General features: G+C 40.0%; 1 protein-coding gene across 4 annotated transcripts in view; it reads left to right on the forward strand.

Annotated features, from left to right (window-relative positions):
• LOC115253569 (dynein intermediate chain 2, ciliary) overlaps window positions 1-24,833 on the forward strand; it is a 109,279-nt gene that overhangs the window by 60,395 nt on the left and 24,051 nt on the right. For 3 of the 4 annotated variants that reach the window (XM_029874830.2, XM_029874831.2, XM_029874829.2), the window contains exons 3-5: window positions 2,620-2,724; window positions 3,675-3,817; window positions 14,228-14,666. In XM_029874830.2, coding sequence (XP_029730690.1) covers window positions 2,620-2,724; window positions 3,675-3,817; window positions 14,228-14,666 — 687 coding nt within the window. The remainder of the gene's footprint in view (window positions 1-2,619; window positions 2,725-3,674; window positions 3,818-14,227; window positions 14,667-24,833) is intronic. The other variant, XM_029874832.2, reaches the window with a different exon arrangement.

Consider the following 24,833-nt stretch of genomic DNA (forward strand, 5'->3'; position numbering starts at 1 on the left):
GCAGAAAACCGCGTGAAGGGAATGTCTCTTTTTTGTCGAAAAGAAACGAGTCACAGAAGACTTGCTGCTGCGAAAGAAAGTTGTTTTTGTGAATAACTGAAAGACTTTTTGCATGAACTTTTGGAATGACTTTCAACTTTTTGAATCCTTTAGTCCGCATCCGAATGTGTTTTGAAGCCCCGAAATGAAGTGAAATTGAATGCTGAGAAACTTACGATTCGTATCATGGCAAATGAAGAACTTTTAATTCTTTGGCTTTTATTCAGGTGGTTGTGTTTATTTGTATTAATAATTTTCACGCCAAGTCATCCAGGGCAGGTCGGCTTCATACAAGCAGGCAGCCAAACATATTTTTTTCACGACAATATTTTGTTGATTTTAAGACATGTGTTTCAGTGTGCTATAGATTGCCTCCCCCCTTAAGGAGGGTACGAAAAAGTAATAGTATTCTCGAAGGAATCCCTGGAGAAATTTACGGGGGAATTACAGGAGGAATTCCCATATACCAAGTTTGAGCGTAAATTATGGGAGCGTTATTTCGGATTTAGTGTGAAAACATTATTCAGTTTTTACAGATTGAAATTACAAAGTTTTAAAATTGTGATATGCTTTAAATTATTTAGTTACAATAAAAAAATTGGTAGTTTTTGAAAGTTCAAGGGGTTCCAAAGGGTCTCAGTAGGTGTCAGTGGATCTCAGAAAGTTTCAGGGGGGATTCTATAGAGTCTCAATGGACTTTTCAATGGGATCTCTGGAAATCTCAGGGAGGACCCAGGTGGCCTCAGGGCCGTTACAAGGAGCTCCACGGAATTGCCAAGTTGTTTTAGGAGGCTCTAGGTGGGTTCCACAAGATCTCAAGGGCGTTTCGGAGAAGTCTAAGGGAATCTCAGGGGAGTATCAGGGGGTCTCATGCGACCTCAGGGGCGTTACAGGGAGCTCCACGGAATTGCCAAGTTATATTTAGGAGGCTTTAGGGGGGTTCTACGAAATCTGTAGTGGTTTCGGTGAAGTCTAAGTGAGTCTCAGGCGTTTCAGGGGTCTCAGGAGCATTTCAGTGGGTATCAGGGGGTTTAAGAGAGGTTCGAGGGAGTCCCAGGGGCTTTTCGGAGAACTCAAGGGATCTCAGGGGCGTTTCAGGTGGTCTCAGGGGGAACTCAGAGAGAGTAACAGAGGTTTCAGGGGCAGTTTTAGTGGGTCTCAGATGGTTTCACGTGATTTCAGTGGGTTTCATGAGGCCTCAGAGGGTCTAGGGAGCAAGGATGTGGTGGTGAAAGCCACAAGGCACAAGGCTGTACCAGTATACCCAAGTGCTTGATTTGTTCCGGGGAATACACGAACAGTCAGTACCCAATCGGGTGTTCAAGATGTCCGATGGGGCACACTTATATGAAGAGAATAAAACTCTAAATTGCCAGTCTTACCTCCTGAATCAGTTGTCCATGACTGGCATTCTTAAACTTAATCGATTTCGTTTAAATTTTGAACATAGCTTCTAAGATTTCAAAATAACTGATTCAGGAAGTAAGACATGACATTTTTCGAATCCTTTGTATTCCATATTTAAATTGGGCCAGTCTAGTGCCCGGTCTTCAGAAGGGCCACAGGCTGTCCACAGCTGACAAATGACAGTGCTGCTAACGCAACTGAATCTAAACCACAGTGACGCAGTCCGGCAATTGCTAGGGGTCCCATGACGTCTCATGGGATTCCTGGAGGCTTCAGAGTTGTTTTGGGGGAATCTCAGGTGGTATAAGGGGCTCAGAACTTTTCGGTGGCATTTCATGGGGTCTCAGGAGGCCTCAGGGTATTTCAGGAGTAGTACAGGGGGTCACCTACAAGAATAAAAAAGTTTTAATTATTGTCCGCATACAGCGCGACCTAGCGCCAAAAATTTCAAACTTAAAATTCCTGCATAAATTTGGCCAAGTTTTCCCACACAAACTTTAAGCTCGTTGTGCGCCCCTTAGCCTTAATCGATTTTTCTAAAATTTTGAACGTAGCTTGTGGGAGTTCAAAACAACTGATTTAGGATGTAAGTTTTGGTGGAAAGACTTGGCATTTTTCGAATTTTATGTTTTTCACAACTGTGGGCGTATCTAATAGCTTTTTAGTCCACTGGTAACTGAACCCATGACCACCCGAAAACTAAGCAAACGTAAGGCCGAACCAATACCTACCATTTTGAAGGGACACAATGGAGCTAAAAAGTTTCTATGCTCAATATTGTCGTCATTTACTCATAGAAGAGTGTATGGATACATTTCCTGTAAAATATGTTTTTTGTCGAGTAGCTTCGCTTTAAAATTCTTGAAGGCACCTAAGCAATAGGAAGTAAGTTTCTCAGCGAAGTAATTTCACTAATGTATACTTTTTTTTCCTGAAAATCCGAACGAAATTTCCATAACGATCAAATTGCGTCACTGAATATAGCAATAACAATCGGCATCTTTACCCATACCACCTGCCTGGTTGCATGTTTCACTACTTACCCCGTTCTCTTTGGTTACACAATATGAAACACCATCCACCTCATCTGAACCCCGAATTGGAATTACGAACACAAACCGTTCTCACCAAAAAATCCCACGTCCATCGCCATCAACAAAATCAAATTTCAAGAACTGAATGTCACCTTGGATAAACCGCCGGAACCGAGCCCGGAAGAGGAAGCCGCACCACCGCCGCCCGAAACTCCGGACGGCGAAGATGCCGAGCGAGAAGAAGGTAATTTCCATGTTTTGCATTCCCAGGCTGCTGCTGCTGCTGTGGCTGCTTTTGGCAGTCTTATGCTAATTCTGTGCCGCTCACATTGTACCTATACCTCCACCAACGCTGAACCTATCCACCACATTCTACGAACTTTCTTCATATCGCAATCAATATCAGCTCACTCTATCTGTATTTTGTATATCTAGTTCATATCTGTTCCTTCAATTATTCAAATTCTAAGTAAACCTTTTCTGTTGTTGTACAACTGCTTCCTACAGTCCACATTGCAGAGTATTGAATGTAAGCTGTTTCCGCTGTAATACCCGTGTATAATTTCTAGGTTGGTTAAACACTTGCATTGATTAGTCTTTAGAGAGATACTGCCGTGAATCGCAAGTCAGTCCCATATGTAAAAAGTAGGCATTGAGAAAATGGCCTCTGAAGTTTTCAAATTCGATTTCTATACGAAACTCTAAAAAATCGCTATGAATTGAAAACTTCTGCGATCATCATGAAACTTTCACATATTGTTTCAAACGTTAAAACATAACAGTGAAAAATGTAAAACTAGCTAAAATAGTGTTAGGTCTTGTACTGGAGGGCACACAAGTTCGTAATGGGACTGACTTGCGATTACATTTCATTATGGGACAATCTGACTTGGTGTTGTTTTTCAATTTTACTGAACAAACTATATATTTTTATGCACGCAGCTGAAAGATCATCCGAAGAAAGCTCGAAAACGGTCATTAACTCATTTTTGCCCAAAATGCAGATGGGACTGACTTGCGATTCACGGCAGGATAGATAGTAGAAGTTTGTTAACTTCAGATTGGTAGACTGAATCTCTAATTAGCAAGCTTTGTTCAGGCGAAGTTTACCGTAAGTTGAATGTAGAGCTTGATTAAAGTTGATTCGTGTCACGGAGATGACCTAATTAATCGGAATTTATTTCATTCGTTTAGAAGAAGCAGATGCCGATGCCGAAGCTCAGGAACAGGAGGAAGAGGTCCAGGCAGCTCCCGAGGAGGAAGCTCCGAAGAAAAAGTTGACCAACCAGTTCAATTTTTGTGAACGTGCTGCGCTGACCATAGCGAATCCATCTAGGGTAAGTTATTGAATCTGCTGAACCTTGTGCTGATCATGAACGTGATACGGTTTAAAATGAGGGAAACTTCTTTTATCGAAAAATAATTTACGGCCTAGGAATTTCTTGAAATTTGTCGAAGGAATGAAATGAAATGAAATTGACTAAAAAATCCCAAGCAAATTTCCAAAGTAAATGCCGAAGAAACTTTTAAAAAGAATCGTAAAAAAAATATTCCAAAGGTTACCCAAGTAATTTCAACCCTCCTAAGATATTAGGATGCTCGAATCTTGATGTCTGGGTTATATTGATCCCAACATCCTACTAGGATTAATGTAATTTACAATAGAATTAGCGAACAAATTCCCAAGAAAATAATTAAAAGTGATTCTAGAAGTAATTCTCGAAGAAACTTGAAAAAGAACCTTATATGAATATATCGAAAGAATACCGAACGGAATATCCAAAACATGCTTGAAAGAATTCCAAACAAATTACTTAAATAATTGTCCTTACACAAAGCAACGAGCTTGAGCTTGATATGCGAAAATTTATGCAGAAATCTTAAGTTTTTGATTATTGCCGTAAGGGGGCAATTTCTGTAGGTGACTTTATGCCAAACAACTTTGTCTTAGACCGCAAAGTGATCCGACACATGTGAAAAATGTTTGTGGTCTGACATAGTGTTCATTCAACATGACTAAGTTTCGACCAAGAATCTCAAATGTCGTGAAGCATGACAGAACCGCTAATGACGTTGAGGATGCTGAACAGTATGACTACTGGTATGTCCGTGAGTGTGAACAATGTCAGAGTGTAAGCGGGTTGGTGAGAATGGTAATTTGTAAGTCGTTTAATATGTGCATTTTTCTTTTTTTATTGGAATGATTGATTGAGTGACTTGGAAATCACATACTTTACCACATACGAACGAGGACATTGGCGGTTTTATATTTTGAGTAGGTGAGTGAGTGAATTGATTTTCATTCATCGATACAGTCGCTTGTATCACGAAAGACCACAGAAAATCTACAATTCGCAAAATTGCACATGAGCGAGTGAATTGATAAATGTGGCATGTAATTTATAATTTAGAGGTAAATAATGGTGAGTGAATGAATTCAGGAAAAAGAACAGATTGATGAGTAAGTGAGTAGATGAAAAAGTATGTGTATGATTGTATTAGTGAGCTGGTGAGTTGGTGAGTAAGCTGATTAATTAGTGCATTGAACCCCATGTGACTTGATGAGTAAGTGAATTTTATTGAGTGAGTGAATTGGCGAGTAAGTGTGTTGGTAAGGGAGGGATGCAAAAGCGAGTGAGTTGGCAAGTAAGTGATGTCGCAAGAAAGCGGCTTGCTGTGACTATTCTTATGCATATGTAGTAGCGGTAAGCTTGCGACATTTCTATCTAAGCTATTCTCTTCAAGACGAAACGATAAAATGTATAACACCACGTACATATCATTCTACTACTCAATATTGATGGCAATGACATTACACAGGTTGGCATGGGGATCATTACTTTATTACTACCTATTTTTTTGTATTTTTTTCATTATAGATGCTATACTCGTCAGTTAGTGTCCATAATTGTCATTCACGTGAACACAGACTTACTCATAAATTCACTCACTGACTCATTCATAAAACCACGCATTCACTCACTCACCCATACACCCTTTAACATATTAACTCAATACATCATTCACTAACTATCTAAATAACTCACTCATTTACTCGCACATTCATTTATTTACAGTGAACCTCACACTAATTCACTAACTCATTAGCGAACTCACTCACTCGTTCATTCGCTCATCAGCTCACTCACTTATCGACTCACTCTTTAATTGTTATATCAACTAGCTACATCACTTATAAACAGCCTCAATCACTCATTTATTCACGCACTTACGAACTCACTCACTTATTGAGTTATTAACTCACTACATCACTCATCAATTCACTCACTTACTCACTTACTGATTCAAATATTTACTCACTCGCTCACTAATTCACTAACTCACTTACGTACTCACTAATTCGCTAACTCACTCATTTACTTATTTACTCAATACATAGCTTACAAATTCACTAAATCCCTCACAAACTCACTACATTACTCACTAACTCACTATATCCCTCTATTCCCACTAACTGACTCGTTTACTCACTAACAGCTAACTAGCATGCTCACTCACTTACTTATTACCAGGCTCACTAACTCACCCACTTGATCTTTAACTCACTCACTTTCTCACACTTTCACTCACATACAAGTTCACTCACTCTCTAATTCACTAACATCCTAGCTCACTCACACATTAATTTTATAATTCACTACTTCAATCACTAATTCAATAAATCCCTCATTTACTTTTAACTAATCAACTAACTAACCTATATACTTATTCACTAACTTTCAAACTCTCTAGCTCACAAACTATACAAAAGTCATTAACTCAGTTGTTCATTTACCAGCTCATTCATGTTTCCCACTAATTATTTTATTGATTCCATCATTTAACAACTCACTCTAGTCACTCATTAACTCCCTCATTTATCAACTCACTCAGTGATTTATTGATTGACTTGTCTTTATTAAAGAGACTTTCAGCCCTTGGCTGGTTCGTCTCTCCCTCACTCAGTCACATACTCGCTCATTATTTCCCTCGATACTGACTAACTCACTAATTATCTCACTTATTCATTTACTCCCCCCACCAACTCACTTACCCATTGGCAATGCGGGCCACTGCTCCACTCACTGACTCCCTAACTACCTCTTCAGATTTCTCCCACTAAAAGAACGATTCAACGCCAGTTATGCTCAAACTACCCATTCATTCTGACGCATTGAAATAATCAATTCCACATCTATTCTAATTCATTCTACATTTGTACATCATTTCACTTCTACTTTACCGATATTCTCTAACACGCTAGGCCCAGCTCAACTCTCATTCCCTCTAGCTTCACTGAAAATAATCGACAAGCCTCATCCATGTTCTTTTTCACGCTATTTTATCGTTTAAAACAGCAAGCTATATTAACGTGTAATTATTTTGAATCAGATGTTGAATAGTTTAGGTTCTAAACCACTGGCTTTTACACATGATTTGAACGTGTTTGACAGTGTGTTTATGTATCGATAATGGAAATGGTTCGCCTACCACTTAATGTACATCACCGCACTCGCTCGCGTTAAGTATGCCTAAGCATACTTCATTTTTTAGAGATCAGGAACCCGCAACAGGGTGCCTGCAACTGGTACACTAAGAAAATTGACATTTATGATGCCAGTTTAACGTGTTTTACACATGATTTCGAAAAGCAAATTTATGACTGGTTTGACACGTTAAAATCAGATATTTTCCAAGTGGTGAAAATTCATATTTAAAACATGTGGCTCGAACGTGTAGAATATTTTCAGTGTTCTATTCTCTCTTACTCTCTCTTCGTGCGATCAATCTAACGTGCGGTGCGACTTTCGGTGTTTATTTGCAAAAAAACGTGCAATTTATAGCAGCCGGCTACTGTCGCATAAGCGAGCGAACGGTAGGGCGCGGGAAAAATGATCGGTGGGGCCACGCTAGCGGTTTGACCAGACTAGGGGCGAAATTCACCATGCGCATGGGGAAAAATTAACGGAGTACTCACTGGCTTTACTGGTGTGGAGGCATTGGCGGTTACTTGTAGCTGCTGTGGGCGTGTCACGTGGTCGGCACGCGGTGACTCCTCCGGGCTTCTGCTACGGGATCATGCAGTGCGTGCTCAACGGCGCCTCACACGAGGTTCGTGGTCTCCTCCGACGGGATACAGCCGTCGATCCACTGGTCGTCACCAGCGGTGGCGTCGAGGTAGCGGGGACTTCGGTTCGAAACCGGTCGGTGGTCGCTTCAAAAACTTTTCCTCACGAAAACTTCACTTCTTCACGGTATTCACGATTGGTTATGCCGATACGAAACCGGACTACGTTGTTTTTTTTTTTTTACTTAATCATTTATTTAAGGCTCATGCGCCAACAGGCATAACGGAGCCGAATTCAGTTAAAACTATTTACAATTTCATGTTTTTGTCTTATAAACTATGTTAGTTTTGGGGAACCGAAGGACTACGTTGTTGCCGCCCTGCCAAGGACGCGGTATTGACGGACGCTGCCCTGTCCGGCCCACGTGTATCGCCGGGCCAAACTCCGAAGCTGTAAAGCGGGGTCGAAAACGGTCGCTGACTTTTGGGTGTGGTGTGACGGGCTTCGCAACTTGCCACGAACCTGTTCGAAAAATACCGTTGCACGGCACGTGACTTAACCACACTTTGAGCACACTAAAATACACTTGATTTACCTGTTACATCCAGGGTTCAACACTCGCACTCAATTATACCGCCTTTTCGCACAACGCACTAATACGACACTTGAATTTGCCTAACTAGCTATTTGAGGGAATTGGGAGAAAATCTAGATTAGTAAAACTTCAAAGACCTTTCACGTTTCTTAAGTTCACCTGAACTTTCACACCACGGCGTGGTAGACTAAACTTGGACCGATCTCGCCTCTTCCGCAGTCCAGAACGAAGTGGACGAGTCAAGTTCTAAGATCCTCAGAATAGGCGCGAGATATGAAAATCTTCGTCGACGGAAATTACGCGAAATCCACGAAGTGGAACTTCGCGAAGGTCAAAAATCGCCTTCACATACACACACACACACACACACCACTTTCTTTACCCGTCCGGAGAAAGCATTCCATTTCCCTCTGGAGACCCGATCAATCAACTCGTTTCCCTCCCAAACCTCAATAAAAGAATCGAGGGGTCAACGATATTTAAACCTAGGTCGATGCCCGAAGCTCAAGCTTGATTTCTAATTTGGCTGTCGCTTTACGCTCGGCACCAGAATTACACATGGGGGCTGTCCATAAACCACGTGGTCATTTTTTTGGGACTTCTCAACCCCCCCGCGTGGTCATTAGTCCATACAATTTTTTTTATTCGTCCATACAAAATGGTCATTGGCCGAACCAAACCCCCACCCCCCCCTGGCCACGTGGTTTATGGACAGCCCCATGGTACTCATTTTGTCTTTGGTATGCGGTGTGGAGCAAATGAACAAATGTACTCTAATTCTAATTACATTCAACTTAAGTGCTCTATACATATACAGGAGGTAATTCAATGGACTATATCATATTCTAGGTGCTTTTAGGGATCGAAAAGCAGCACTCATTTTACAGAGTCGATTTTCAACCGATGACAGGCATCGAAGCCGTCGCATGTGAGGTGACTATCCGAGGTAAAACCCTCAGTGTTGCCTCCATATATCTTCCACCGAGAACTGCGATATCTCGCAGGGATCTCGCCCACATCTGCTTGGTTACGCCTGAGCCACGGCTGCTCATGGGAGATTTCAACTCCCATGGTACAGGCTGGGGGGAACTGTACGATAACAGCCGTTCAACTTTGATATATGACCTCTGCGACGACTTCAACATGACAATTTTGAACACCGGAGAAGTTACGCGAGTGGCACCTCCAGCTCAAGATGGCAGCCCTAGAAACAGCCGATTGGACCTCTCAATCTGTTCGTGCTCACTATCGCTGGAGTGTACATGGAAGGTTATCCAGGATCCCCATGGTAGTGATCATCTGCCGATTGTTGTTTCTATTGCCAATGGGTCACATCAACCTCCATCTATCGACATCGCCTATGATCTCACCAAGCACATTGACTGGGAGAAGTACGCGGAAGTAATTATCGACGGTGAGCAATCGGGCCCATATAGCCGAGGCGGTAAACGCACGGGTATTCAGCATGACCATGCTGAGGGTGACGGGTTCGATTCCCGGTCGGTCCAGGATCTTTTCGTAAAGGAAATTTCTTTGACTTCCTTGGGCATAGAGTATCTTCGTGCCTGCCACACGATATACGCATGCAAAATGGTCATTGGCAGAGGAAGCTCTCAGTTAATAACTGTGGAAGTGCTCATAGAACACTAAGCTGAGAAGCAGGCTTTGTCCCAATGAGGACGTTACGCCAAGAAGAGAGAGAGAGAGAGAGCAATCGGTAGAAGTTCTTCCACCGCGGGAAGAGTATCGGTTTCTGTCCGAGCTGATCATCAGTAGCGCGCTTCAGGCACAACGTCGACCAGTACCAGGTCCGTCGGTTCGCAGGAAACCCCCCAATCCGTGGTGGGATAGTGAGTGTACAGAAATCTATCGCGAGAAATCCGCGGCGTTCAAAGAGTTTCGGAAACGCGGTTCGGTCGAAAACTTTCAGCGGTACGCTTCCCTTGAAAGCAAGTTCAAGAACTTCATCAAGGCGAAGAAAAGCGGTTACTGGCGTCGGTTCGTTTAGGGTTTGTCGCGCGAGACTTCGATGAGAACTCTTTGGAACGTCGGAAGAAGAATGCGTAACGCGTCGTCGATTAACGAGGATCGAGAAAGCTCTCCTCGGTGGATTCTCAAGTTTGCAAAAAAAGTTTGTCAAGATTCCGTGCCCGTGGAGCGAATAATTCGTGACGTTTCCGAGGATAGAGACAATATGGATAGGCCGTTTTCGATGGTTGAATTCTCACTTGCTCTTCTTTCATGTAACAATTCCGCTCCAGGAATGGATCGAATCAAGTTCAACTTGCTTAAAAACCTCCCCGACTTCGCTAAGAGGCGCTTGTTGAACTTGTTCAATCAGTTCCTGGATAACAACATCGTTCCGGATGATTGGAGGCAAGTGAGAGTGATAGCTATTCAAAAACCCGGGAAACCCGCGTCGGATCATAATTCGTACCGTCCAATCGCGATGTTGTCTTGTCTACGGAAGCTGTTGGAGAAGATGATTCTCTTTCGACTGGACAAATTGGTTGAATCGAATGGCATGTTGTCAGATACACAGTTTGGTTTCCGCAGAGGCAAAGGGACGAACGACTGCCTTGCGTTGCTTTCTTTAGAAATTCAGCTTGCTTTTGCTCAAAAGCAGCAAATGGGCTCAGTGTTTTTGGATATTAAGGGGGCTTTTGATTCAGTTTGTGTTGATGTTCTTTCCGACAAACTATACGAAAGTGGCCTTTCACCAATTTTGAACAACTTTTTGTATAATTTGCTGTTTGAGAAGCAGATGAGTTTTGCTCATGGCGACTTGACAGTTTCACGAATTAGCTACATGGGTCTCCCCCAGGGTTCATGTTTAAGCCCCCTTCTTTACAATTTTTATGTCAGAGACATAGATGATTGTCTCATGGAAAATTGCACGTTAAGACAGCTTGCGGATGACTGTGTTGTTTCTATAACGGGATCAATAGCAGTCGATCTGCAAGGACCACTACAGGATATTTGTCTACTTGGGCTCTCAAGCTGGGTATCGAATTCTCTCCGGAGAAAACTGAGATGGTTGTCTTTTTTTAAAAAACACAAACCGGCAAAGTTTCCGCTTCATCTGATGGGTAAGACAATCACTCATAGCATGTCTTCTCAATATCTCGGCGTCTGGTTCGACTCCAAATGCACCTGGGGGAAGCACATTGTGTATCTGATACAGAAATGTCAAAAGCGAATCAACTTTATGCGAACTATTACCGGAACATGGTGGGGAGCACATCCGGAAGATCTGATCAGGCTGTACCAAACAACCATTCTGTCGGTTTTAGAATACGGTAGCTTCTGTTTTCAATCCGCGGCGAAAACACACTTGCTGAAGCTTCAACGGGTTCAGTACCGTTGTCTTCGGATCGCGTTAGGTTGCATGAACTCAACTCACACTATGAGTTTAGAGGTACTCGCTGGTGTACAGCCTCTGACAGACCGCTTTGCGGAGTTATCGTTCTGGTTCCTCATCCGATGCGAGGTTGTGAATCCATTGGCCATAGAAAATTTCGAAAAGCTGCTCGAACTGAACCCTCAAACTCGTTTTATGAGTGTGTACTACTGGTACATGACGCTGGAGGTAAGCCCATCTCCGGTTAACACCAATCGTGACAACTTCTCAAACTTCGACAGTTGCTCTGTAGATCTTGATCTGTCCATGAAGGATGAGATCACCGGAATACCAGAATCTTTTCGTTCCGTGTGTATTCCACAAATTTTTGCAAGTAAGTTCGGGCATGTTAGCGGGGACAGACAGTTCTTCACAGACGGTTCGAAAACCGATGATTCGACTGGTTTCGGTGTCTACAATGAATTTCATAGCGCCACCTGCATGCTTCATAAGCCATGTTCGGTATACATTGCTGAGCTAGCGGCTATATACTACACCTTAGAGTACATTCGCACTCTTCCACCTGAGCACTACTTCATTTTTACCGACAGTCTAAGCTCTCTGGAGGCTGAGGCTGTTCGGTCAATGAAACCGATGAAGCACTCAGCGTACTTCCTGAATGGAATACGCCAAGTCTTGAGTGCTTTGTCCAAACGCTCATACATCATCACCATAGCTTGGGTCCCTTCACATTGCTCAATTCCGGGCAATGAGAAAGCGGACTCTCTGGCTAAGGTGGGCGCTAGCGGAGGCGATATTTACGAGCGTCAAATCGCCTTCGACGAATTTTTTGCATTGGCCCGTCAGGAGACCTTGATCAGCTGGCAACACAAATGGAGAGATGGAGAGATGGGTAGATGGTTACACTCCATCATTCCACAGGTGTCGAAGAAGCCATGGTTCAAAGGGTTAGATTTAGGCCGCGATTTCATTCTTGTAATGTGTCGGCTGATGTCCAACCACTATTTGTTGAATGCACATACCTTCCGTATTGGGCTCTCAGAAAGCAATCTCTGTGTCTGTGGCGTAGCTTACCAGGATATCGAACATGTCGTGTGGGGATGCAATGAGTATCGTGAGGTCAGATCTGAGCTGCATGAAATTCTCCGGGTCCGAGGAAAACAACAGAAACCCGTTAGAGAAGTGTTGGCAGGACTTGGTTTGGAATACATGAACCTGATTTACCAGTTTTTAAAACGTGTTGATGTCAGAGTTTGATGTAGTACGTTCCTTGTTTTCGTTGTCTGCCTTTTGTTTTTGTTGTTCGACCCTGTCTGTCGTCGCCCCCTTCCGTTTGTCCTCTTCTTGTCGTTGTCTACCAATAAAGTCCTTTCTTTTTGGTTCCGTTACAGATATGGACAATTTGTTCCATCAATGTTTTTAGTATAAGTTAGCAAATAATTTAGTTTTTAAACCCATAAAACCGTCCTTCTCAATTTTATTTAATTATTTTCAAATCCTTAACCTCGAAACAGCCGCGAGTACTTCGGCTTCCCAAACTAACATAGTCTTAAGGCAGTAATAAATTGTAAAATGTAAAATCAATGTAAAAACAAAAGATTTCGGCTCAGTTATGCCCATGTGGTGCCCGAGCCTTCCAAATAAACGAATAAGTAACAACTACACAACTTCATTTATTAATTCATTTTTCAATTCAAATAATCGTGGTACCGCCACAACTCATTCATTCAAAAACTCACTAAACCTTTGAGCAGTGGGTAAGTGACTTTACCTATTCCCTAACTTTCCAATTCTTCAACTCATTCACTCACCTTGTTTCTACTTATCCGATTATTAAAAATGTGTTGCAGTGGGAAGCCACTCTTATGTTGTCTTTCGGTTTCGTTTTGTTTCAAGATATTTTCACCATATCAATGAAAGTCTACTAATGTTACAAAGGAGGCTAAAAAATGTGTGCTATTTAAAAATACTAGCTGTGTCCGACAAACTTTGTCTTGCCTATGCGTTTCTTGACGCTCTAAGTTCACAAAATGCATAAAAATGAACTGTAAAAAAACGAAATTTGACACAAACATTTCAAAAGGGCGTAACTGCTTTTGCAACCAATTCTTCTTACAAAGCTGTGGATAGTATTTCATTTATCTCACTCAATCCGCATCAATTGACGAAAGAGGAAGATTTTATCTTACTGTTTGTGCTAGTGGTTTGCTCGGAAGGGATGAGAAACAATCCAAGCGTTCTTCAAATGTTTCAAAGGCCATATTCTCGAAAAAAAAAAATCAAACAAAAACGCTATTGAAAAAAAAGTTTCCAGTTTCCAGGAAAAGATTTTTTTCCAGCTTAAACGAGGATTCGGACCATTGTGAAATATAAGCAGAAGGAGGCGCATGGTAGTTCAGAGGCCATAAAGCTAGTACACAGTAGATTCTAAGTCCAAATCTAATTTCGTTTTCGTTCCATGATAAGTTCTAGTAGTCATTGGGTTGTACCAGCTCAACTTTAAATCCAGGTGGCTTGCATCAACACGGTAAACATTTTGGTTAAAATTGCTGTGAAATAGCGAGGTTTTTAGCCCCCCCACCGGAGGCTTTTGAGATCTGCCCTTAACAAACACCACTTTCAAGTAACATATTTTTATGTATTAAAAAAATCCGAAATCAAAAAGTGTCCCCTCAGCATGTTTTTCGCAGATATACCTATAACAAAATCTTTCCATTTCCAGTCGGTCGATACGCAAACGATTCCGCCGCCCCGGTCCAACTATGGATCCAGCGTGCTGCAGTGGGTTATTTACGACTCGTACTCCGAGGACTACGCACAGCAGCAGCGCGAGAAGGAGCGCGAAAAGGAGAAAAAGCCGATGCTGCACAAGCGGGATGAAAAATCCCGCAAGGACGACAAGGCCAAGCAGACGGAAGAGTTCAACAAGCGCTATCTGCAGGCCTGCCAGATTATCGAACGGATGGTGAACCAAAATATTTACGACGAAATCGCACAGGACTACCGCTACTGGGAGGATCCCTCGGATGAGTTCCGCGAGGAGGAGGGCACCCTGCTGCCCCTGTGGAAGTTCTCCTACGAGAAGACGAAGAAGATGTGCGTGACGGACTTGTGCTTCAACACGCTGTACTACGACTTGTTTGCGGTTTGCTTCGGAACGTGTAAGTCGGATCTCTCGATGATGGTTTGCCTATGCCGTTCAATATTCAAATTTAGGTGTCTGATGCGCTGTTGAGGGAAAACATCAACCATGCATTCGTGCAGATCGAGGCACATGTTGTGCTTGATTGATTGATAGTCGAATTGATTTATTGACGTATTTGGCATGACACTTTTCCCCCAAACAGCATAAAACTTTATTTGATCGACACTGGGAAAATGGAGCAAATAGGAGAGGAGTTAGAATCGAAAGCCAGCTCAGTTCAGATTTTCAATCTGGGAATCGGTGGATTTCGCTAACTATGGGTATGTGGGATGGGAGTTATGTGACGGCCCTATAGTTTGTTGGATGTGTCAATCGGATTGATGAAGACATCATTAAAAGTTTGGGGGACGACTGAGCTCATCGTTTCTAGATGAGGGTTACATATGGCCCCAATTGATTGATGGCCGGTGATTACAGTTTATCAACTTTTTGTCCCACCCACGCTTTCATTTCACTTAGAGCACAAGTGGAGAAGGAATTGTTTAGATATATAGTGCATTTTATCCAATAGTTGACTCCTTAGTACCCGAGCAGAAGGGAATAGCAACAGCATAATAAAATGTGTTATTTTGGAAAAATAACTGAGTAGCGGAAAGAGTTATTTTCATGTTATTTACATAACATATCCTGTTATAAACTTGTCTGTCATAAGCGGCAAAATAACAAATATTATAACAAAAAAATGTTCCTGGAAGACCTGTTTAATAACATGTTTTGTTAGTTTCAATAACAACTTAATAACAGCGAATTTTGGAAATATTTTAATAACAAATTTTGATATGAATACGTTATTGATAACAATCTGAAAACAAAATTTGCTTTTTTCTGTTGCGGATAGGAACTCCTCCAAAGTCCCATATGCATTCAATGGGATACGCAACAATAGGAACTATTGTTAAATGTTTCATTCATAATTGGGACGCTATTGTTGTCGCAAGCGATTTCTTATCGAAAACAGAGACAAACAATAGTTCTCGTTTATTTTCCAAACAACTTACGATGAAAAACTACCGTCGTTTTGAAACCCTTTATTAAGTGGTTCATTGTTTATAAGATTAATTTACATTATTACCTCATTGATTGACACATTTATCCTAGTTAAGTGGGCTCGATGCAGTGAAATCAATGAAAATAAAATGTCTAAAAATAATCAATGGAGTTCTTGATGACTTATTTTTTACATTTTTGTCGAAAATGTGTTGTTCGTCGTTGAATTCCACCAGTTGATTCAAAATATTTCATAAAATGGCTAACACTCTATTACACTCTCTATTTCCGTATTCATACCTAACTGAAACTGGGACAAAAAACAGGTATTCTTTTCAAAGTGCTTATAAAACAAAAGGCTGATAAGTTGGCACTGTAACGTAATGTCAGTAAGAAGAGGAACTGATAACAAAATAATGGTTTCTCTTACAGTTCCTCACGGAATGCTGTGAACAACGAAAATCTCGAATGGTGTAGATTTGATTGCAAAGCTAGTTATGTTGTAATATTAATGATCAAATATTTGTACTAGTCTCACAATAATAACTGAACTTGTGCTACAACAAAACATGCTATTAAAATGTAATTTAAAGAAAATTTACCAAGAGCACGATCATAACAAAATAAGATTGCCCAACAGAACATGTTATGGAACGGTGATGACTTAATAAGTTAATAATAACAAACCGAGATATAAAAATAGGTTTTGTGATTCCGTTGTTATTATTTTGATATTTTCCTCTGCTCGGGTAGCTTAAATTTGTCCTGATTGTAAAACAGTATATGTAGTATGATATCCTAAATTAAATTTCTTTACCAACGATTACTCAACGAGCTCTCTAATTTCCTATATACAGCACACAAACACTTTTCAGAAACACCTGAAACTTTTTCAGAAAATAGTCATATGAAATACATTCAAAATTATAGTATAGTGAACACACCGAAATTCATTATTGGGTTGCTGGTGTAGACTATTGCATAATGGGAAAAATGAGTTTTAAACGCGAATAAATTTAATAACTATGCTCGGAGTGAATGGATTCGAATTAGCTTTTGACACAAACTGAAAAATCTCTACAGCTTCAGATAAGCAACGTGTCATTCGCCGCACGATGCTGGAAATCAGTTTATCCTGCCCGTTTTACCCCACTCTCTGTCTCTTTTTATCTTTTTGGAAAAATACTGGAGTGCAAAATAAATGATTTATTTAATTTGTGTTTGTGTAAAAACTTGAGTAGTATCGAATGGAGCTGGTTTGGCTCACCACATGGCCTTTAAAATTAATATAGGGTATTGGTTCCCTTATTAAGCATGTGGCTCCCATTTTCATCCTACGAAAAACAAAGGATATACTGTTTGTTTTGTTTCTTATTTTTGTATTTTTTGTTAGACCCTGAGCAGGTCTCGGGGCTTAAATGCATCTTTACTCTATAGAGAAAGATGCACACTCGTGGTGCCACCAAGAACCGATACTTTTCGTGATCAAATAAAGAAGCGCCACGGTCCTTTTTTGTTGTTTTTGATATATTTGATTCCTATTTGCAGGAAAGAAGTTGATACATAACTTTCCCTTCTTTTGACTTTATTATCCGAGCTGACTAGTTTTGAAGACATTCACGGTTCATTGGAAATTAAGCATCCTATCATACATTTCCATTTTGAATGAAATTCACAAAGGTAATTAACGTTGGCCATTTCACTAACAACAAATTTTTTCACAGTTCAATACACAAAATCAATTTCCCGCCTTTCCTAATCCTTGAGGCCACGTAAAACTTAAAAGACGCATGGCTAAAGAGGTTGCTTTGCCTACTCCCAAATTCTACGGTGTATTATGGACGATGTGAGTTCTTGGACTTGCATTGGAGACTTGGCCCCATGACCCCCTTGTGCATCAATAAAATAAAATAAAATAAATAAAATATTTTTGTATTTTTTGTTAGAAGTGAACGCCCATGAAAACAAAAAGAACGGAATCAATCGGCGCCGTAATCGCTTGTTTTCGAATAGGATGAATATGGGAACGTGAACCCAAGTAACACAACTTGTACTATAATAGTTATATATTCTCTTTTAATACTTATCCAATAGTATTTTCCGTGTTATATCGACTTAGAACCGAACACCTATATAATCAAAACAGCGCAAAAAATGGCGGCTTATAAAACATCATACAAGTTATATAAGATGTATTCTAATATACTTATAGTACTAAACCTAGCATCCACGGTTCATTATTGGTTGTGAATTAGTAATTTGCCAACAAATAAAATGCGAAGCGGATAAACTGACAGAAAACAAAACAAAACAAATAGTATTCATAAACACAGTTCGAAAAATTATGTCTCTGTGATGGACAAATTTACATTTCATAAACTTTTCAGATAAAATATTCTGAAATAGGGTTTACTCAGTGAAGGGAGTGACGTTTACCTGCGCTTCCAGATTTATGGTGGAACATTTTTTTTCCTTCTTCATAAATCAGGCGCCACTTAGTTAAATAAAAAAAATGTAACATGTATCTACCAAATAATAACGCTTTATAAAGATTTAATTAAAAACCACGCAAAGAAGCAACATGGCAACTTGCTAAGGCTCACAGTGCAGTTAATTTTTTTTGAAACAACTTTAATCAACATTATATTTAACAATCAGCAAGAATAATTATGTTCATTATACCTACAAAGTGTTTCGAATATTAGGATATTATTAAAACTGCAATAGTTACCTTTGTTTTAAGATCAATTGGCAAATCAGGGGAAATAAGAATATACATAAATTTGTTTTTAATTTATATTTACGTAAAAACTTGTTTTCACAAGTTTTGCCGGTACTGTAATCTGCATAGTTTTTCTAATGGCAAATTCGATCAATTGTTGAGAGGTTTCAAATTACGTTTATAACATGTCTCGGTAGCGTTTTTTGTAACACACGCACCTCGAACGTATTATTTTTGTTTTATGACAATCATTATTACTCTGGAATAACTCAATTATAACTTGTTTTCTAGTAAGGCCAACTCTGCCAAATGTCACAACATTGTTGTCATTTGTTTTCGTTTTGTTACCGTTCCAAGGAATTTCGAGAAAACATTTTATGATTATCGGCAATTTACGCGCTCAACGCGTTTAGATTCGGAATAATCCACTATTAGACGGATTCCGCGAGTGCGAGATAATGATGAAGACAGTGACTCCCAGTTCGATTGATCGAATAGTGAAGTTTTGCATCTGCTGGTGGAATATTTTATACAGCCAACAGCTGTTATCAGTGCTGGCAGTTAAGAAGTGGAAAAAAGTCACACCAAGAAGTTGAGAGATCCACTGTCGAAATGGGCCTACAGTTTGATGCAACTAGAAGGTATGCTGCAGTTTGTAGATCATGGAGTTCTGCTGGTTAAATCTGGTTCATCGCCAGTGTATACCGTTTCAACCTTGTCGGTCTACCGTAATGCTTAGCGCATCCAATTGAATGGTTGTCGATCCTATCTGGAAAAGGTATTTATTATGAATAGTAGTGCAACTGTTGGATGAAAAGTAGAGACTGAAAAAAAAAGTTTGAGACTGAGTTATTTGATGATTAATCAATGAACCGTGGCATTTTCAATAATATAAGAGCCAAATATTATTATTTACTAATAACAAAAATAACCAGTGCGCCGTAAGAATGTAAACACTGTTTGCTATCACGATAACCTTGTGTTTTGATGTTTTATTAATGTTATTTAATTGTATAATCAGTGCATGTCATACTTAATAATACCGATGAAAGGAAAAAAACTGTATTCTTGATTCTTGTAATCGGTGAACATCATTAGAGCTTGAAAATAACTAAAGATGTTTTGTGAAATGCATATATAACACTTATGAAACATATTTTGATTTTTTTATTTTCAAAGATGTTTTCTGTGTTACTTGGGAAATTACTGATGGCACAAATCCCTATTTCTTATAACTTGTAGATGCATCTCTGCTCGAAGTGGAACGCAATCGATAAGAGCAGGACCAACCTTATGTCAAATTGCCGATGCTATGCAAGCTTTTACACAAATACGAGTTAAATAAGTAATTTATTTTGCACGCCAGTCGGGAATAGTTGAGAATTTTCTCAAAAAATGTGTGAAAGAGAGCGGGGTAAAACGAGTTCAATACACTGATTTCCAGCATCGTGCGGTGAATTACACTCTCCTTATCTGAAACTATAGAGATTTTTGCAGTTTGTTTTAAAAATCCATTCGAATCCATCCACTCCGAGCAGAGATATTGAATTTATTCGCATTTTATACCTATTTTTTCTTACGGTGTATTGGGCAAATCGCATTATCTTACCATGTTAAACCGGTGACTAGACCCAATAGTTGGCCTCAAGACGTGTTTAAAATTACTAATTATCGAATAGTTGTTTTCCAGCGTAATTCCTTCACATGGAACTACTGTTCAAGAATATGAGATTTTGTCTCCAAGTTATTATGCTATTATAATGCACATAAGGGAATGCGAAGAATAGCGCAAACTTACACGAACCCAAGAATTCAATCGGTTACTGTTAGTAAAGTTCAAAGATAATGTAAAGCCTCATTTGTTTTGGTTTGCTGAAGTTAACAACAACAAAGCGAAAAAAAATACTGCTGACCAGGAGGATTGCCTTCAAGTTACCTTTCATAGACGCTTTATTCTCAGGTATATGAATAAACAAAACATTCGAATGAGTGCAATCAGTTTTGTATCTTTTAATTCCGCCCTATGTTGCTTATCCTTTGACAGATACGCGTATTTCGACTACCACTTGTAATCTTCCTCAACTGATTACACTCATTCGAAGCGGGTATTCTGTTTAGAGGGTTCGAAAAGTCGGTATTGCTGTGTGCATTCAAAATGCAAATATCAAATGCGGGAGCACCAAATGCGGTAAGATTTTCTAACAAGTAACCCGATGTCAGTGGGAGCTTTCGAATCCTAGGTTGGCAGTGATATTGGCTATGGTTGCTACGTTGCCTTTGGTAACATGTGTTACCGCGTTTGAAGCGCATTTGGGCACCGTTTGCATCTTGAACGCACACAGCAATACAAGAAACAAAACATGTTCGTCATCACATCATTTATTAAATTAACTATTTTTTAGCAAATAGTCTGTTTTTCAAACAGAAAAAACGATTGCCCGCAGCAGGACTGCATCCACTGAAATAATTCTAAGAGACTATTTCATCAGACGCTACACATACATTTTACCCCTAGTCTGACACGTTCACTTCAAATGAATCGTTATACGTATCATATCATAAACAGTTCCGATTGAAAAGCCTTCTAATGAAACTAAATGACACTTGCGCATATCGGAGTTATATGTACATAATACGATCGATACATCAGCTGTGCATATAACTTTGGCCGGGTGGAAAAGCAACATTGGCAGATAAAGTGGAACACGTTTTGCAGAATACCGCAATCCCAGTAACTGAGCTTCGTGGCCGTGCGGCTAGCGGCGTCGGTCATAAAGGCGTTGTGAGTTCGATTCCCACTTCAGCCGAGGAAACTTTTTTTCAAAATGTGAAGGATATTATTGGAGTTGCATATACTTTGGCGCACCCAGCTCGCATGATAGAAGCAAAATGCCTTACATATAACAGTATCATGGCGACCTGAGAGTCATATGTCGAATTCGTTTTTGATTCAGTTCCAACCTGGGTTGGAACTGGATGAGATCACAGTTTCAACCTCAACCCGACTTCGGTTTCGCTTGTACTAAAGTTTGTTTGAGTTTGTTGGTTTACACATTTTCCGCCAATCCAGTTCCAACCCAGGTTCAAAAACGAATTCGACAATAGTGGTTTCGCAGCGCGGTGTCACGAACACTAATGCAAATCTACTGGTTGAAAATATGCCCATTTGATTTTGCTGGAAACAGCTGATCTTTGTTTACTATTTTCAACCAGTAACTCAAGTGGTGTTCGTGTAATGCAGCGTGTACGTACACACAACACTACTAAAAGCAGAAACCACTATACCACATGCGTCGCATATAACTCTCACTTCCCATTTTCAACCTTAGATTAGATTCATATGATATTCCAATAGTGCAGTAATATATGATTGACATATAACTGTGATCGAGAGAGTTGGCTCAGTGTCGGTAGGCACGGTAACAAGACAATGCTCCACACATTTTGTTGTCAAAATTCACTTTTAAACGCACGGCACTAATTATATCTAGTCTAGATAAAGGACAGATTTTATTTTTTGATATAGGGTATTGCACTATTTGAGCAGGTGTACCTATTTTGGGCACTTGTCGCTATAACTAAGTCAATTTCAAACCGATTGATTTGAATTTTTGTACAGAGTTAGATACTGTACGTGCCTAACTCTGGACAAAATTTCAAATCAATCGGATTGAAATTGACTTAGTTATAGCGGCAAGTGCCCAAAATAGGTACACCTGCCCAAATGGTACAAGACCCTATCACTTTTATTTACCTTTTAAAAGGTTTCCATACTCAATTTCTCTAATCGGCAGCAATCGCGGCAACTTCTACTAAGCCAATATGGCGGATGTAAACACTATGAACAGCAACTGCAACTGCCCAAGCAACACACTTTGTTATGGATAAGTTTCACGAGCTTCTCCAAAACATCTTACATTCATGGACTAAAGATGCGGCAACATGTTCCATGACTTTTGCGTGACCGAAAAAGCGCACGAAAAATGACTTCTGCAACATGTTTTGTTTTGTAAAAGTTTTGACGTAACTAACTGAAAACAAACAAACATGTTAGCAAGTTGTTATGATATACATATCATAGCTCAAAGACGGAAGTATTTTTGTGGTGTTTATTACTTAAAAAAAAACAAAATTCTAACATCAGCTGACAAACAAGAGTGAGAGCACAATTATCACAAACACAAACACATAGAAGTATTATTGACTTTTTTGACAGCAGTTCGTCAGAACTAAATCTTGCTATGAATCAGACTCACAAATAAATTGGAGAAACGTAAACCTGCCGGGGCCCGTGGCGTAGTGGCTACACGTTTGCTTCATAAGCAGATGGTCATGGGTTCGATCCCAGCCCCGGCACTTTCGTCAGTTGCTCTTTCCCCCTGAGAGCAGCTGACATTGACCCTCTTCTGAGCCCATGGCTCAAATGAACCCGGATACTTGGACATCGGCGAACGGCAACCCATAATGGACCCCCAATCGGACTGGAAACAGGAACAACCAACAGCCACACATCAACATCCTCGAGCTCATCATTCTACCATGATAGGTAGAAAGTGAAAGCAGCGCAACGGCCACCAGTTCGATGTAGTACAATTAGAAATAGAATAAATTTAGGCGCTGTACAAAGTGTATGTACAGCTTCCAATTGGAATCGCTCACGCAGTGCCCTAGTGGACAATAGAGCTGTAAATTAGGTTAAGTGATTGAAGAATAAAACGTAAACCTGAATACGGTTGAGCAAAACTTATCCAAAATTGAGTGATTCCAATGCCGGAAAAAGTGTGCGCTTTAAAATTTACGGTGGATTTTGGCATTTTACCTCCACAAAATTATTGCGCTATTCGATCGACTGAATATTTCTGAATATTTTTTGTCGATGTTCAACAAAGCTCAATATGGCGGTAGCACCAAAGGCCAGCACGAAGAATATACAGTGCCAACCAAAAACATTTTCACATGTGATTTTTTAGTGTTATTTGTTTTCAACAAACTTATCAACTCATCGGTGGGGTAAACATTAAGATATTTCATTGTTATAAATGCATCCATTTTTCCAATTATGTTCTTATATTTATTAATATCAAATAATTTTGGACTCATGGAAGCAACATGATGCTTCACAGAACATTGGTGGTAGTTGAACAAAGTAAAAACATGTTGTGGCAAAACTTTTAGATGGTACGTTTGATTGTCTCTTGTGTGGCTGCCAAGAATATTCATGTGTTTCCAGTTTTCGCATGCAGCTCTCAAATAATTTCTGTTTATCACGCTTTGCAAGATAACGGCACGAATGAACGTTTAGTTCATTTTCGTTAGTGCCTTTCTTTTCCATCCCACACGAATTTTGACAGCTCCCAGTGGTTTGTTTTGATTCCCATTCGTTGCCGTTTTTTTCTCCCGCACGGCAAACATTGAGGTTAACTTTCCTTGCAGAACTCAATTTCTTTGTTGTAAATATTTTTGACATGCACTGTAACTGAAAACATATCGCCCAAGCAGCGCATGTATGAGAATTTGTGCGGTTATGTTTGTAATGCAAGCCTTTATTATGTTTTGAAATATGTTACCCAAAAGTATTGCAAAACAACATGACAAAAATCTTCTCATTTCGTAGCCCTCTCATCCAAACAACAATCAGCTGATTTGCACAACATGCGTCGCATAAACATACGGAAAAATGACAAAATTTCAACAAGTTGTCCTCCTGCAGTAGTGGATTCTAATTCCTGCAGTAGTGGATTTAATATTTTGTTGTAATTATCTCGAATCATTCTTCGTCGCTGTGTGGCAGTAGTGGGATGAAAGGAAACAGAAATGCATCCCCGCTTCGACGGTCGTCCGCCACGAAGAAAGATCAACAGCGCTCGAAACTAGAAAGAGGAAGACATGGAAGTTTTGCTTGGTTTCGCAGCCGAAACGGAGTAACAAACAATTACCGGCCACATAACAACAGTAAAAGAGGCAGCGTGATGCCTTCCATAGTGAGTGCAGGAGACTGAGCGAGATTCGTTAAGGTTTTTCTGGTTCGGGGAATGCGCATGATCACTAGCAGCTCAAAGCTGGAGGAGTAACTACACAAATCCGTTTTCGCCAAATGGCATCTCTCCTCGCTGGATTAAAGAAAGTAATTATTTAAATCCGTTCTATCTATTTTTTTTTACCAGAACTGCTCAGATTCACAGAACTGCACTCACTGACGGGTTCACGACAGAATGTAAACAAACATTTGTGTGTATTTCATATTATGAAGGAATGATGTTATTCGTGTTGTTGATAAAACTAAATTATAACATGTTTAACAAATTTGAGTGACAAAACCATTACTTGGTGGCGAGACACGCATTTTTCGTGTTTGTTTTCAAAAAACATATTCGAAACACTACTTTGGATGCACATGTTCTCCAAAAACCTGTG

This window comes from Aedes albopictus, chromosome 2 (genome assembly GCF_035046485.1).
Source record: "Aedes albopictus strain Foshan chromosome 2, AalbF5, whole genome shotgun sequence".
In the NCBI taxonomy this organism is placed as follows: domain Eukaryota; kingdom Metazoa; phylum Arthropoda; class Insecta; order Diptera; family Culicidae; genus Aedes; species Aedes albopictus.